This window comes from Peromyscus leucopus, chromosome 5 (assembly GCF_004664715.2).
Source record: "Peromyscus leucopus breed LL Stock chromosome 5, UCI_PerLeu_2.1, whole genome shotgun sequence".
Lineage (NCBI taxonomy): Eukaryota > Metazoa > Chordata > Mammalia > Rodentia > Cricetidae > Peromyscus > Peromyscus leucopus.
The window spans coordinates 62,695,726-62,708,147 of record NC_051067.1 but is presented as its reverse complement, the minus strand read 5'-3'; the positions used below and the strand labels follow the sequence as shown (position 1 = coordinate 62,708,147).

Genomic DNA, 12,422 nt, shown 5'->3' with positions numbered 1-12,422 from the left:
AAACAAACCACAACAAAAAAGACATAGAAAGGAACCTTACCTCTGGGGGTAACTGCAGAAGACCTGTCAACAAATTCAGCCTTCCTCTATGGGGCATCCCAATAATGATATCAGTTATACCGCCATAGGCTGACAATTTCAGTAACTCGTGAAAAAAGCCCATCATGCTTTCGGCCCCTTCACCTCCATATCTCTTCACTGTGGCAAACTTGGTGGCCAAAAAGTGGTCAAACTCCTATGGAACAGACATATTAGCTGCTGGAAGACAGTCAAGTGCTCGGGCGAAAGGAAGGTAAACTCTGTGTTGTAAGAAGGCCCCACATTATTCCAGTGGTCATATCTGTCCCTTCACTACACATCCACGGAGAGAGGCATCACGACATAGCACAGCTCTGCTAAGGACCCTTGACACAGAAGAAGCTGTAAAGAGAAGAATCTGAGTGGTAGAGTCATGTATCTGGGAACAACCTCCTTATGTATTTGTTTTCCAGACTTGAGGCCAGGCTTAGCTTTCTGCTGCCTTGCCCAACATAACAGTTTTCATAGAGGCTCTATGGTATTATGTAACACTATCCAACTACTCAAACTGGTGGGAAGCAGCTACCTATCAGTTTGACGTGCCTGAGCCCTTACCACAGCCCTGGCGATGATTTGGCTCCACTAACTGACATTGAGAACATCTGTTGAACAGTTTATCAATCTCTCCAGGAAACAAAAGGAGTTGTACAGTCTTAAGGACTTTATTAAGTTTTATAAAATAAGCATATGAAAACATTAACAGACTTTGATGCTGAGGAAAACCAACAGCTCAAATGTCTAGTGATCTGCTTTGCTTGGGGTCAAGCGCTGTTCAGTCTGATGTGCTGAAGCAATGGGGAGGGACAGGGGCAAGGTCTAACGTCTTCCTTTCCTCTCTCCAGTAGCTAACTATCTGTGCAGGAAGTGAGAAGAAGACTTGGTCCACTAATATTGGCGAATACTTATTTCTACCTTTGTTTTTACCATTTCTAATTTTTATAGTTGTATCTATATGTCAGGATGTGCATATGAGTGCAGGTGCCCTCAGAGGCCATAGGTATTGGATCCTCTGAAGCTGGATTACAGATATTTGTGAGGCACCATGTGGGTGCCGGGAATTGAGTCTGGGTCCTCTAGAAGAACAGAAAGTGCTCTTAACCACTGAGCCATCTCTTCAGCCCCTAGCTGATACTTTTTATACCTGAGATTCTAGCAATAGTTTTGCCAGGTATTTTCGCTCTTCTGTAGTAAATGTCTCCTTTTTCAGCTCCTCAAGCCTTCTGGCAAACCAGTCTTTTTCCTCCTGGCTCTGGAGCTGGGCGGTTTCAATAGAAATTGGCCCGCAGTAGACATGGTTCAAATAGGCTAGTACTTCCTCAAGAGAAGCCTCTTCTTTGCCCATGTTCAACAGTCCTATGAAACAGAACAAAGGGTGCTGTGGATATCACTCTATATAAATAAAACACTGATGGTCAGTGACCAGGCAGGAAGTATAGGCGGGACAAAGAGAGAGGAGAATTGGGGAAACAGGAAGAAGGAGGAGAGACACTGCAGCCACCGCCAGGACAAGCAGCATGTAAAGACGCTGGTAAGCCACCAGCCACGTGTCAAGGTACAGATTTATAGAAATAGGTTAATTTAAGATAAAAGAACAGTTAGCAAGAAGCCTGCCACGGCCATACAGTTTATAAGTAATATAAGCGTCTGAGTGATTATTTTATACGTGGATTGTGGGACTACGGGGCTTGGGGAACCTGGAGAGAAGCCCTCCAGCAACAAAAGGGGTCATTTCAAACAATAATCAACCACACAGAAGATAAGTTGTGGAACAGAACAACAGTGTTACTGCTTCAATTCTGAGCACTCCACTACAGACTGAATCACTATCAATGATTATTCCTATTTCCTTTAAAAAAAGATTGTGGAAAATTATATCCAGGATCCCTCACATAACAAGCAAGTACTCTGCCACTGAGGTACAGCCTCTGAGCCATCTCGGCCTTTTCTAAAAGCAAAATTAAAATTATGGTTGATGGCCATAGGTAGAAAATGAGATAGGGAGAGGACCTTCTCAAGGACACAGCTCTATCACATTATGCAAGTTTTGATACTATAGTAATTTCAAACTAAAACTTGAAACTTCTGGGATAGGAGTACATCTCAGTGGTAGAGCTGTTGCTTGGCATTCACAGGATCCCAGATCTCATCCTTACACCACAATAATACTAATAAAATAATATAAGTAACACGAGATAAAACCCTAAAACCATGACTTGTGATCCAGGCACACTGTTTTTGTTTGTTTTGCTTTGTTGTTGTTTTAGTGCCCAGGCTGGGAAAGAAACTGGAATGAGGGGGTTTAGGCTTTGGAATGAAATCAGACCTAGGATGTTTTCCTGCCTCTGCCAGGTAGCACCTACATATTCCTTAAGTTCTCTGAATCTGTTTCCTTCTGTGGTAGTTTGAATGAGGAAATCCCCATAGGTTCAAACATTGGAATACTTGGTCCCCAGGAAACGGTGTTGTTTGTGTAGTTTAGGAGACCACACTGGAGGAAGTGTGTCACGAGGAGTGGGCTTTGAGATTTTCTTTCCTTTCTTTCTTTCTTAAGATTTATTTATTTATTATGTATACAGAAGAGGGCGCCAGATCTCATTACAGATGGTTGTGAGCCACCATGTGGTTGCTGGGAATTGAACTCGGGACCTCTGGAAGAGCAGTCAGTACTCTTAACCTCTGAGCCAACTCTCCAGCCCGGGCTTTTAGATTTTTCAAAGCCAGATGCCCCTCCTAGACGTGTGCTCGCAGCTTGTTGCTCCAGCTTGATGCCTGCCTGCTGCCACACTTCCCCTCTGTAATGGTGATGGATTCTTATCTCTCTGGAACCCCAAGCCCAAACAAACCCTTCTTTCCATAAGTTGCTTTGGTCAGTGTGTTTTATCACAGCCGTGGCAAAGTAACTAAGACATCATATTTAAACTAAATATGGTAATAATGACTTTTAGGTACAGTTATGAAAACGAGTCAGCATTCTATATGCAAAATGTTTGGCACCTACAAGTTTGGATTTTTAAATACTGTTATTATGTATGGGGAGACAACATGTGCATTCCATCACACACGGTGTATGAAGGTCAGAGGGAAACTTTGGGAGCTGGAGATCACCTTCTGCTGTGTATATACCACTTGGTGGCAGGCACCTTTACCCACTGAACCATCTTGTCAACCTGCTCTATATGTTTTTAACCACAGAGAAACGACCACTCTAGAACTTCAAGACAGCTCCTATGTGAAGACAACTCAGTGTGTCCTTCTTTGTCCCTTCACCTGATGGAATCTCTAATCCAGGGCATCCAGTTCTTCAAGAACAGAACAAGACACTTCATCTGACAGTTCCCCTCTCACACCCAGGTGCCACCTTACCTGTGGTAGTGAAGGGTCCCTGCAGTGTCTGTACGAGGGCTTGGATTTCAGGCACAATATCCAGCAGGGCTTGTCCAGGGAAGAGAGGGTTGATCTGGGCAGCTTTGTGGCCATGCTCACAATATACTGTCACCAGCCTGGCAAGGGCATGATCAACTACATTGGAAGAATGAAATAGCACAGTTGAGGAGATGCTCAGAAACCACAGAAACACTTGTCACAGAAGAACATTCACCTCGCAGTTCCTATTCACACCACCAGTGGATTTCAGGGTTAAAGACTGTCAGATGCTAGGTAAGCACACTTACTTTCTTAAATTTATCTCATGGTAGCTAAAGTCCAAGGAAGCAAAACAAAAGAATACAGGAAGGAGCTAGAACCATGAGCGCATATTTGTAATAATAACTGCACATGTGATAAACATTAGGAAAGAACATCTGAAACCGAGAAGCATTATTTCTACACTGACATTAAAGACATTGTCCCCTTTCTTTCCTGGCTAGTACAGGTGTTTTTAGATCTTAGACTGAACATTAAAGACAGGGCTAATGCTGGGTGTGGTGGCACTCAGGAGGTAGAGGCAGAGGCAGGTGGGTCTCTGTGAGTTCAAGGCCAACTACAGAGCGAATTCCAGGACAGCTACACAGAGAGACCCTGTCTCAAAAAAACCAACCAACCAACCAAACAAACAAACAAACAAACAAACAAGAAAACAGGGCTAGAGAGATGGCTCAACAGCTAAGAACACTTGCTGCTCTTGCAGAGGACCAGGTTCAACTACGGTCATCAACATGGCGGCTCACAACCATGTGTAATTTCAGTTTCCGGAGACTCAGAGACCTTTTCTGGCTCTTTCAGGCACCAAGCACATGCATAGTGCACATACATGCATACAGGCAAAACCTTTATACACTTAAAATGAGACTATCCACCTGTCTGTCTCTCTCTCTATCTATCTATCTAGACATAGATATATATTTATATCTATCTATACCTATATATCTTTTTCTCTGGTTGGGGGTTACACCTGCCTTTAATTTGGGAGGCAAAGGCAGATGGATTAAGGCCTACATAGTAAGTTCTAGGCCAGCCAGGGCTATATGGTAAGACCCTGTCTCAAACAAACAAAAACAATAGCAATAATAAAGCTAGATAAAACCCCAAAATCAATGTTACATTTCCTTTTCCCCTGATCAGTGCTGAGAACAAAAAATCCAGGGCCTCACATTTGTTAAGCAAGTACTCTACCATAAGGCCAAATACCTAACCTCATATGTCCCTTGTTAAAATATGTGCATTTATTATTTTGGCAAGGGGCACATGCATGCATGCATGTGAAAGTGAGAGGACAACTTGCAGAAATCTGTTCTCTCCTTTTACCGTGACAGTTCCAGGGGCCACATTCAGGTGCTCAGGCTGGGCAGCAAGCTCATATATCCCAGGAGCCATCTTACTGGCTCTCTTCTTATAGACTCCAGACACAGTTATTTTATAAAACTGTAGACAAAGAAAGAACCTTAATAATCCTCTTGTCACTCACATAGTGCAAAACTACAGATAAGCCGGCCATAGTGGCTCACATCTGCAATCCAGGCATCCTGGAGGATTGCTATGAGTTCAAGGCCATGCTGGACTACACAGTGAGGTCCAGCACAGCCTGAGCTACAGAGTAAGCAAAGCACATATAGACCAGGGAACGGGACTACAGCTCAGTGGAAGAGAGCTTGGCTAGCATGTGTGAGGCCCTTGCTTAATCCCAGTAAAGTTAGGCTGATGTGGTGGTACATGCCTTTGATCCCAACACTCAGAGGAGAGGAAGTGACTTTCTATGAGTTCCAGGACAGTCAGGGCTACATAGTGAGCCCCTGTCTCAAAAATCAAAGCTCTTCAAATGTCTGTTTTATGAACAATTACTGCCGTGAAATGGCTTCCCAGCAATACAAATGCTTCAGTCTGCATTCTATGTGTTCGCCTCTTCACACACAGCAGGTACAGTGAGAAGAGAGCAGGGATGTTATCATCAGAGGACATCTTTGCGTCACTCCAGCAGCTAGGCAGGTTCACAGTATGCCATATGGCCAGAGATGGCTCTGGTTTGCTCCCTTCCTGAGTCTTAACTGCTGAACATGTCCTCTAGTTTGAGGAGACACCCTTGTAGTTTTCAGATAGCATTCTTTGCTTAAGATAGCCAGAGCTGGGCTCTGTTGCTTGTGACTGACAGAAACTTGTCGAAAACAAAAATGTTTATGAAAAAGACTATAGTAAAAACATCAATCTACATTGATTACTTTGTTGTTTACTATAAATAAAAATGGTAGTGAGGCACATTGACCACAGTTCTATTTCAAGAAGGAAAATGCCAAGTTAGCCAGCATGAAGTACACTATCAGCTAATTTAAACTAAACTTGGTGTTTTAATTAAAAGTCAGGCACAGGGGAGATGGCTTAGTAGTTAAGAGTACAGGCTGCTTTTCCAGAGAACCCTGGTTCAATTCCCAGCACTCACATGGCAGTTCACAACCTTCAACTCTAGTCCCAGTGGATCTGACACCCTCTTCTGGTCTCTGTGGGCAGTATGTGCCTCCTCCCCTCATATCCAGACTGTTTTTTCAAGTGCTAGGATTGTAGGCATGTACTACCCTGTTTAACACGTTTGTTTGTTTGTTTTGCCTTTTGAGACAGGGTTTCTCTATGTAGCCATGGCTGGCCTCAAACTCAGAGATCCCTGAGTTCTCTGTGTCCCAAGCGCTAGGATTAAAGGTACGCAACATCACCTCTACACCACCACCTCCCAGTTAGGTTAAGTAATTTCTAAAAAGTGACACTGGTAATAAAGAAGCTGGAATTTGAACATAAGTATATTTGACTTCAACGTTCCATTATGTATGTGAGCTCGCGAGCACACACACACACACACACACACACACACACACACACACACACACACACACACACACTTTTTCCCTTAAGATAAAACCTAGAGCCCAAGCATACTAAGCAGGCATTCTGCCACTGAGGCCAATCCCTGTCCTTCATCTGTTATAGCAAAAGCTGAAGAGGGATGTCTTGAACCTACAGAAAAAAAATGATTTGAGAACCAAATCAGTAAGCTGTCTTTTTAAGTGTAAGGGCTAAAATTGTATACGTTTTGCATCTGCATTAGTATTTTAGAATTTTCTACAGTTTTGAAAATCACTAATGCTTTCAGTTTCTTCAAACTATTTCTTTACAATTCCAATAAAGGCCACGGTGAGTTGTAATACACAACACCCCCACAACCTCACTTCAACTATCAGAGCTCGCTGACAGAGACAGTAACCACCAGCCTTAGTCTAGAATCCAGTGGCTTCCATCTCTTGAAGGTCTCTGTTGCAGGTTGAATGGGATTGAATGTTCCCTATGGATTTATGTATTTGAACGTGTTGTTCCTAGCAGGTCGTGCTGTTTGGAGAGCATCTGACCTATGGGGACTAGTGTTGGTGGATGTAGGCCCGTTGGGCCAGGCCTTTAGAGTCACAGTCAGTGCTTCCTGATCCAGCAAAACGTAAGCAGTGGCCACCTCATACTCCTGCCGCTACGGTGCTGTCCAGTTGCTGTGCCTTCCCTCCATAACGGACTGTCTCCCCTGAAACGGGAGCCAAAATAAATCCTCCTCCTTTGACCTGTTTCTGCCATGTACCTTGTAATGTAAATAAGAAAAGTAACCACAATCTTTAGTTCTTTGTTTTTTGTTTTTTTTTTTGTGTGTGTGTTTGTTTTTGGTTTTTTTTTGTTTTGTTTTGTTTTTGTTTTTGTTTTTTGTTTTGGTGGCAGGATTTCTCTGTGTAGCCCTGGCTGTCCTGGAACTCACTCTGTAGACCAGGTTAGCCTACAACTCAGTGAGATCCACCTGCCTCTGCCTCCCGAGTGCTGGAATCAAAGGCGCATGCCACCACTACCTGGCTTCTAACCCAGTTTTTAAAAGATGCTAAAAAATAAAATAAAATAAAATAATCAGATGGTGGTGGCTCATGCCTTTAATTCCAGCACTTAGGAGGCAGAGGAAGGAGGAACTCTGTGAGATCCAGGACAGCCAGGGCTACATAGAAAAACCTTGTCTTGAAAAACCAAAATAAATAAATAAATAAACCTACATTCCTTCAGGATAAAATTTATATGTGAGAATCACTACTCTTAACCTCACCTCCACTGTAAATTGGGAATTTAAGTAAATAAAACCAAAATTGATGCATAATATTCTAGGTTTGATACCAAGCACAAATAAAATAAAATAAAATAAAATGACTTAGAAACTAAGGTTTCCAGAGGCTAAAGTACAAGCCATTACCAAGAGTAAACTACAAAAAAACACTCAACCTGGGTCAAAGTTTAACTGCTGGAAACACTAACAATCACCTCAATCCAAGAGGTTTCTAAAGGCAAATTTAATATTTCCTTCAATCCTCCGTACAAAGGAAGGCTTAGGGAACGGCATGGGCAGTTTAGGCAGGAGCTGACTTAACCAAGACAAACATATGAAGGGTAACAAAGGGAGCGAGGCTGTACAGCCTGGAGCAGCCTTGACTTTGTTCTCTCTTGGTGCTTTTCCTTTAAGACACAATCCTGCTAGGTAGTCAAGGCTGGCCTTGAACTTGTTATTCTCTTATTTCAGCCTGTGAATGAATTACAGGCATGTGTCACTAGCTTGGCCACTGTGTCACTTCTGAAGTGTCAACATGTCCATTTCCAGAAGGGTTTGTCTTTTATTTTATAAATACCCCAAAATTAAATATATGAACCACAATAGAAAATTATTACTCTGGATCTTAATCCAGATTGCACTTTCTTTCATTCTTTCTTTCTTTCTTTCTTTCTTTCTTTCTTTCTTTCTTTCTTTCTTTCTTTCTTTTTTTTGTTGTTGCTGTTTTTTGAGACAGGGTTTCTCTGTGTAACAGTCCTGGCTATTTTGGAACTCTCTTTGTAGATCAGGTTGGCCTCAAACTCACAGAGATCCACCTGCCTCTGCCTCCCCAGGTGCTGGGATTAAAGGCATGTGCCACCACCACCCAGCAAGATTATACTTGCATAGCAACTGATTAAGAAATAAAAAAAGTTATTATCCTTCCCAACAAAATTCCTTAAGCCAGATACTGCAACTGTGACACAAATAACTGTTTCCATCATTGACTTTGCTCTTCCTTCACAGTGTCCCTAGCCCACATAAACTCATACCCATGACCTGAAGTTATAATTCAACACTGAACTTTCAGATGTTACCAGGTATCTCATAATAAAGCAAGTTCTCTGTTAGGAGGATGTGGAAAGCTATTTGATGATAAGGGAAGAGAGAAGGACTTACACATAAAATCAACTGCAGAGATGTTTTTCTAACCATTCCAGCCTGAAGTCCCCAAAGTGGTTCTCATATAATTTTCCAAAAAGTAACTATTAGCCTAGGGTTTTCCATGACAAGCATAATTCATTAGGTCCGTAGGATGTGAAAGAAAAGCTCAAAGGCAATCACAGTAGCTGTACATCGAGTGTCCACAAACAACCTTAAAGGCTTTGTCCCTTCACATACAACATATCCCTGAGGACTAGCCAAAGGTGGACACACACACACACTCACATAATTCCTAGGCTGAGGGGATATGCAGCTAAGTGGTACAGAGTTTGCCTAGCATGCACAAGGCCCTCAGTTTGATCTCCAACACTATAAAAAGAAAAGGGGGAGGGGTGTTCATGTTTCTGAACCTCATATAAGGTCACTGAATCAGAATCTGGGTAAAGAGAAGAGATCCAGAGTAAGGAACTGGCATTCTAAGCACCAAAATCACTATTAATAGACATATAAGTTTAAGAATAATAGGTAGGAGCCGGGCGGTGGTGGCGCATGCCTTTAATCCCAGCACTCGGGAGGCAGAGGCAGGCGGATCTCTGTGAGTTCGAGGCCAGCCTGGGCTACCAAGTGAGTCCCAGGAAAGTCGCAAAGCTACACAGAGAAACCCTGTCTTGAAAAATCAAAAAAAAAAAAAAAAAAAAAAAAAAAGAATAATAATAGGTAGGAATTACAGGGAGCTCAGCAAGTAGGGTTATCGGTTTGAACAACACAGAAAAAAAAAATCTACACGTTGAATTTGCAATGTGAAAGAAAATATCTATAGCCTTGTAAAGCTAGAATTAACAATCTAGGTGGTCAAAATGCTTTCCCTAAAAAAAATTTGTCTACAACTAGGTGTGGTGGCCCATACTTTTAATATCAGCACTCAGGCAGAGGCACGTGGATCTCTGAGTTTGAGTCCAGCCTGCTTTACAGAGTGAGTTCCAGGACAGCCAGGGCTACACAAAAGAGAGATGCGAGATATATTTTCAATGGTCCCAAGATAAAGAGCAAAATAACTAAGGTTCCAATGTGTGAAGAGGCAAAGGGTCTGGTCAAGCACTTTTTAAAAGTGCTTTTTAAAAAGAGGATTTGTTTGTTTGTTTTTGTTTTAGTGGAAACGGTCTCACCATGTAGCCTCAGCTGGCCTGGAACTTGCTATGTAACACAGGATGGCGTTGGACTCACAGAGACCCAAGTTGCCCTTGCCTCTCCAGTGATAGGATTAAAGGCATGTACCAAGCCTGATAGAGGGGATTGTCAACATTAACATTAGGATCAAAGACACCAATTTGGGGTGGGGGTGGCACACACCTTTAGTTCCAGAGCTTAGGAGTTTGAGGCCAGCATGGTCTACACAAGTTCCACACCAGTCAAGGTTACATAATGAGACCCTGTTTCAGACAAACAAGAAGCTAATTGGGGCTGGAGAAATGGCTGAGTAGTTAAAAGCACAGTTGCAAGGGAACGTTTAGATTCTCAGCACCCACATGCTGGCTCACAATCATCTGTACCTCCAGTTCCAGGGAATCCAATGCCTTCTGTGGACATAAATAAATATGAACGATAAATAACAAACAAGTAAATGCAAAATTTTTTTAAAGATGCCAACAGTTTTCTCCAATAACCTGCATTTTTCTACTGTATGAGAACAAATAATGATAGAATAACTTAACTTTGTAGCACAAACCGAATACTCGAAATTATTCTTGGACACGAGGCTGCAACATAGTTCCAAAAACTGATATTCACGTTGGCTAATACGTCAAAACACACCAGCTACATGGTTGCGAGTTCAGCAGAGTTTTAAATCGCAAATAAAGTAAAAGGCTAGCTAGATCCAAGGGACAAAAAGTACCACTGTTGTCTATGATCATGTGCCAACTGCCCTCCTGCAAGTAGCACAGAGACGTCATCTGTATGTTTAGCTGGCCCTGGAAATATGTCATCCGGTTAAGAGCTGGGAGATCTTGGAACCTGTCTCCTTCCACAGACTGGTTAAGAGCTGGGAGATCTTGGAACGTGTCTCCTTCCACAGACCCATCTCCACAAAGAGCTAAGTCCCCACTTGTTGATGGGTGAGGAATGGAAAAGAGAAGCCGTTCCCAAACTAGGACCCAACAAGAAAGACAGGGAGACTACGTGGAAACAAAGCCCAGGGGTGCCCAATTGTGGAAGCTGGAGGGTGGGGTGACCTCGACACTGACAACTCCCACGGTTCCTCCTACTGTCTCCTCAGCTCTCCCAAGCTGCTCCTTCACAGACAGGCCAGAAGCTCCCAGGTGCCCAGGACCCACATTCAAGAGCACCTCACCACAAATCGCACAGGTGTCCTCCACCAAGAGTGTCCGGCCGCATCCCTAACCTGAGGGGCGTGCACGGTCGCCTGGGGGCTCGCTGCTCTCCGCTTTCCTAGGCCGGTAGCCGTAGACGCCCCTCTCCGTCTGGTAACCGCGCCGGAGAAACGGGACAGCCAGGCAGAGCGCTCTCCTTGCAGCTGCCATAGTGGCCGAAGCCATGTCCAGTCGGGGCCCGAAGACGCTGTGGAAGAATGGAAGAAACAGGAGCTGCAGCCGAGGTCAGAGTCAGGGTCGCAGATGAGGGAGACCCTGAAGGCACCACGTGAGCCAGAGGATCCGCCCCCAGGACAACGCCCCCGGGCTTCATTGGTCAAGGGGGCGGCCTCTCAGAGCCAATCAGAGGCTGGAACCGGAGGCGTAGCTAAGCCCAGTATCCAGACTGGTCCCTGGGCGATTCCAGGGCCAAAGGCCTTCTGGGTTTGGACCTTGTGCAAGGCTGGCAACCCAACAGCTTTCTGGTGCTAAAGTAGAACTATATGTACATCCTGAAGTCTCCGCCTTAAAATTCACCCTCTGCCTGAAGCTCCAGAGTACAGCAATGTAGTTTTCCTTACAGAAAGGAAAAAAAAAAAAAAAAAAAAAAAAGGGTGGAGTGGGGTGGGTGGGAATACAAAAAGAAAGGATTTGGGGGAAAGAAGAAAACTCAATTTCACCATCTTGTTTAAAGTTAACCTATAAAGTGATGAATTTCATTGCTGCATTTTCATTCATGCTTTGCTCTCAATGATCCTCCTTCCTTACTCCCATGCCCCTCCCCCTTTTTTTTCTCCTGGTTTTTCAAGAGAGTTTCTCTGTGAAACAGTTCTGGCTGTCCTGGAACTCACTCTGTAGCCCAGGCTGGCCTCGAACTCAACAGAGATCCACCTGCCTCTGCCTCCCGAGTGCTGGGATTGAAGGCATGCACCACCACCACCCGAGCTCTCTGCCTTTCTTTTTCTTTCTTTCTTTTGGTTTTTAGAGACAGGCTGTCTGGGAACTGGCTCTGTAGACCAGGCTGCCCTTGAATTTACAAAGCTCTGCCTGCCTCTGCCTCTCTGGTGCTGAGGTTAAAGGTGTGCGCCACCACCACCACCGGGTGCATTTTCATGGTTTTTATACTATTTTATGTCTGTGGGTGTTTCGCCTGTGTTTATCTGTGTACCATGTGTAAGCAGTGCCTGTGGAGGCCCAAAGAGGGCATTAGCACCTCAGGAACTGGAACAACAGATGATTGTGAGCCACCATGTAGGTGCTGGGAATTGAAGCCAGATCCTCTGGAAGAG

At 43.8% G+C, this 12,422-nt stretch overlaps 1 protein-coding gene across 1 annotated transcript in view; it reads right to left on the bottom strand.

The window, feature by feature from the left end:
• Dhtkd1 (dehydrogenase E1 and transketolase domain containing 1) overlaps window positions 1-11,437 on the bottom strand; it is a 38,983-nt gene extending 27,546 nt beyond the window's left edge. Inside the window, exons 1-4 of the mRNA XM_028891729.2 lie at window positions 11,166-11,437; window positions 3,442-3,597; window positions 1,220-1,431; window positions 41-235 (exon numbers count right to left, since the gene is read on the bottom strand). Of these exons, the coding sequence (XP_028747562.1) occupies window positions 41-235; window positions 1,220-1,431; window positions 3,442-3,597; window positions 11,166-11,319 (717 nt within the window). The 5' untranslated portion in view covers window positions 11,320-11,437. The remainder of the gene's footprint in view (window positions 1-40; window positions 236-1,219; window positions 1,432-3,441; window positions 3,598-11,165) is intronic.
• Between the last annotated feature and the right edge of the window lie 985 nt (window positions 11,438-12,422).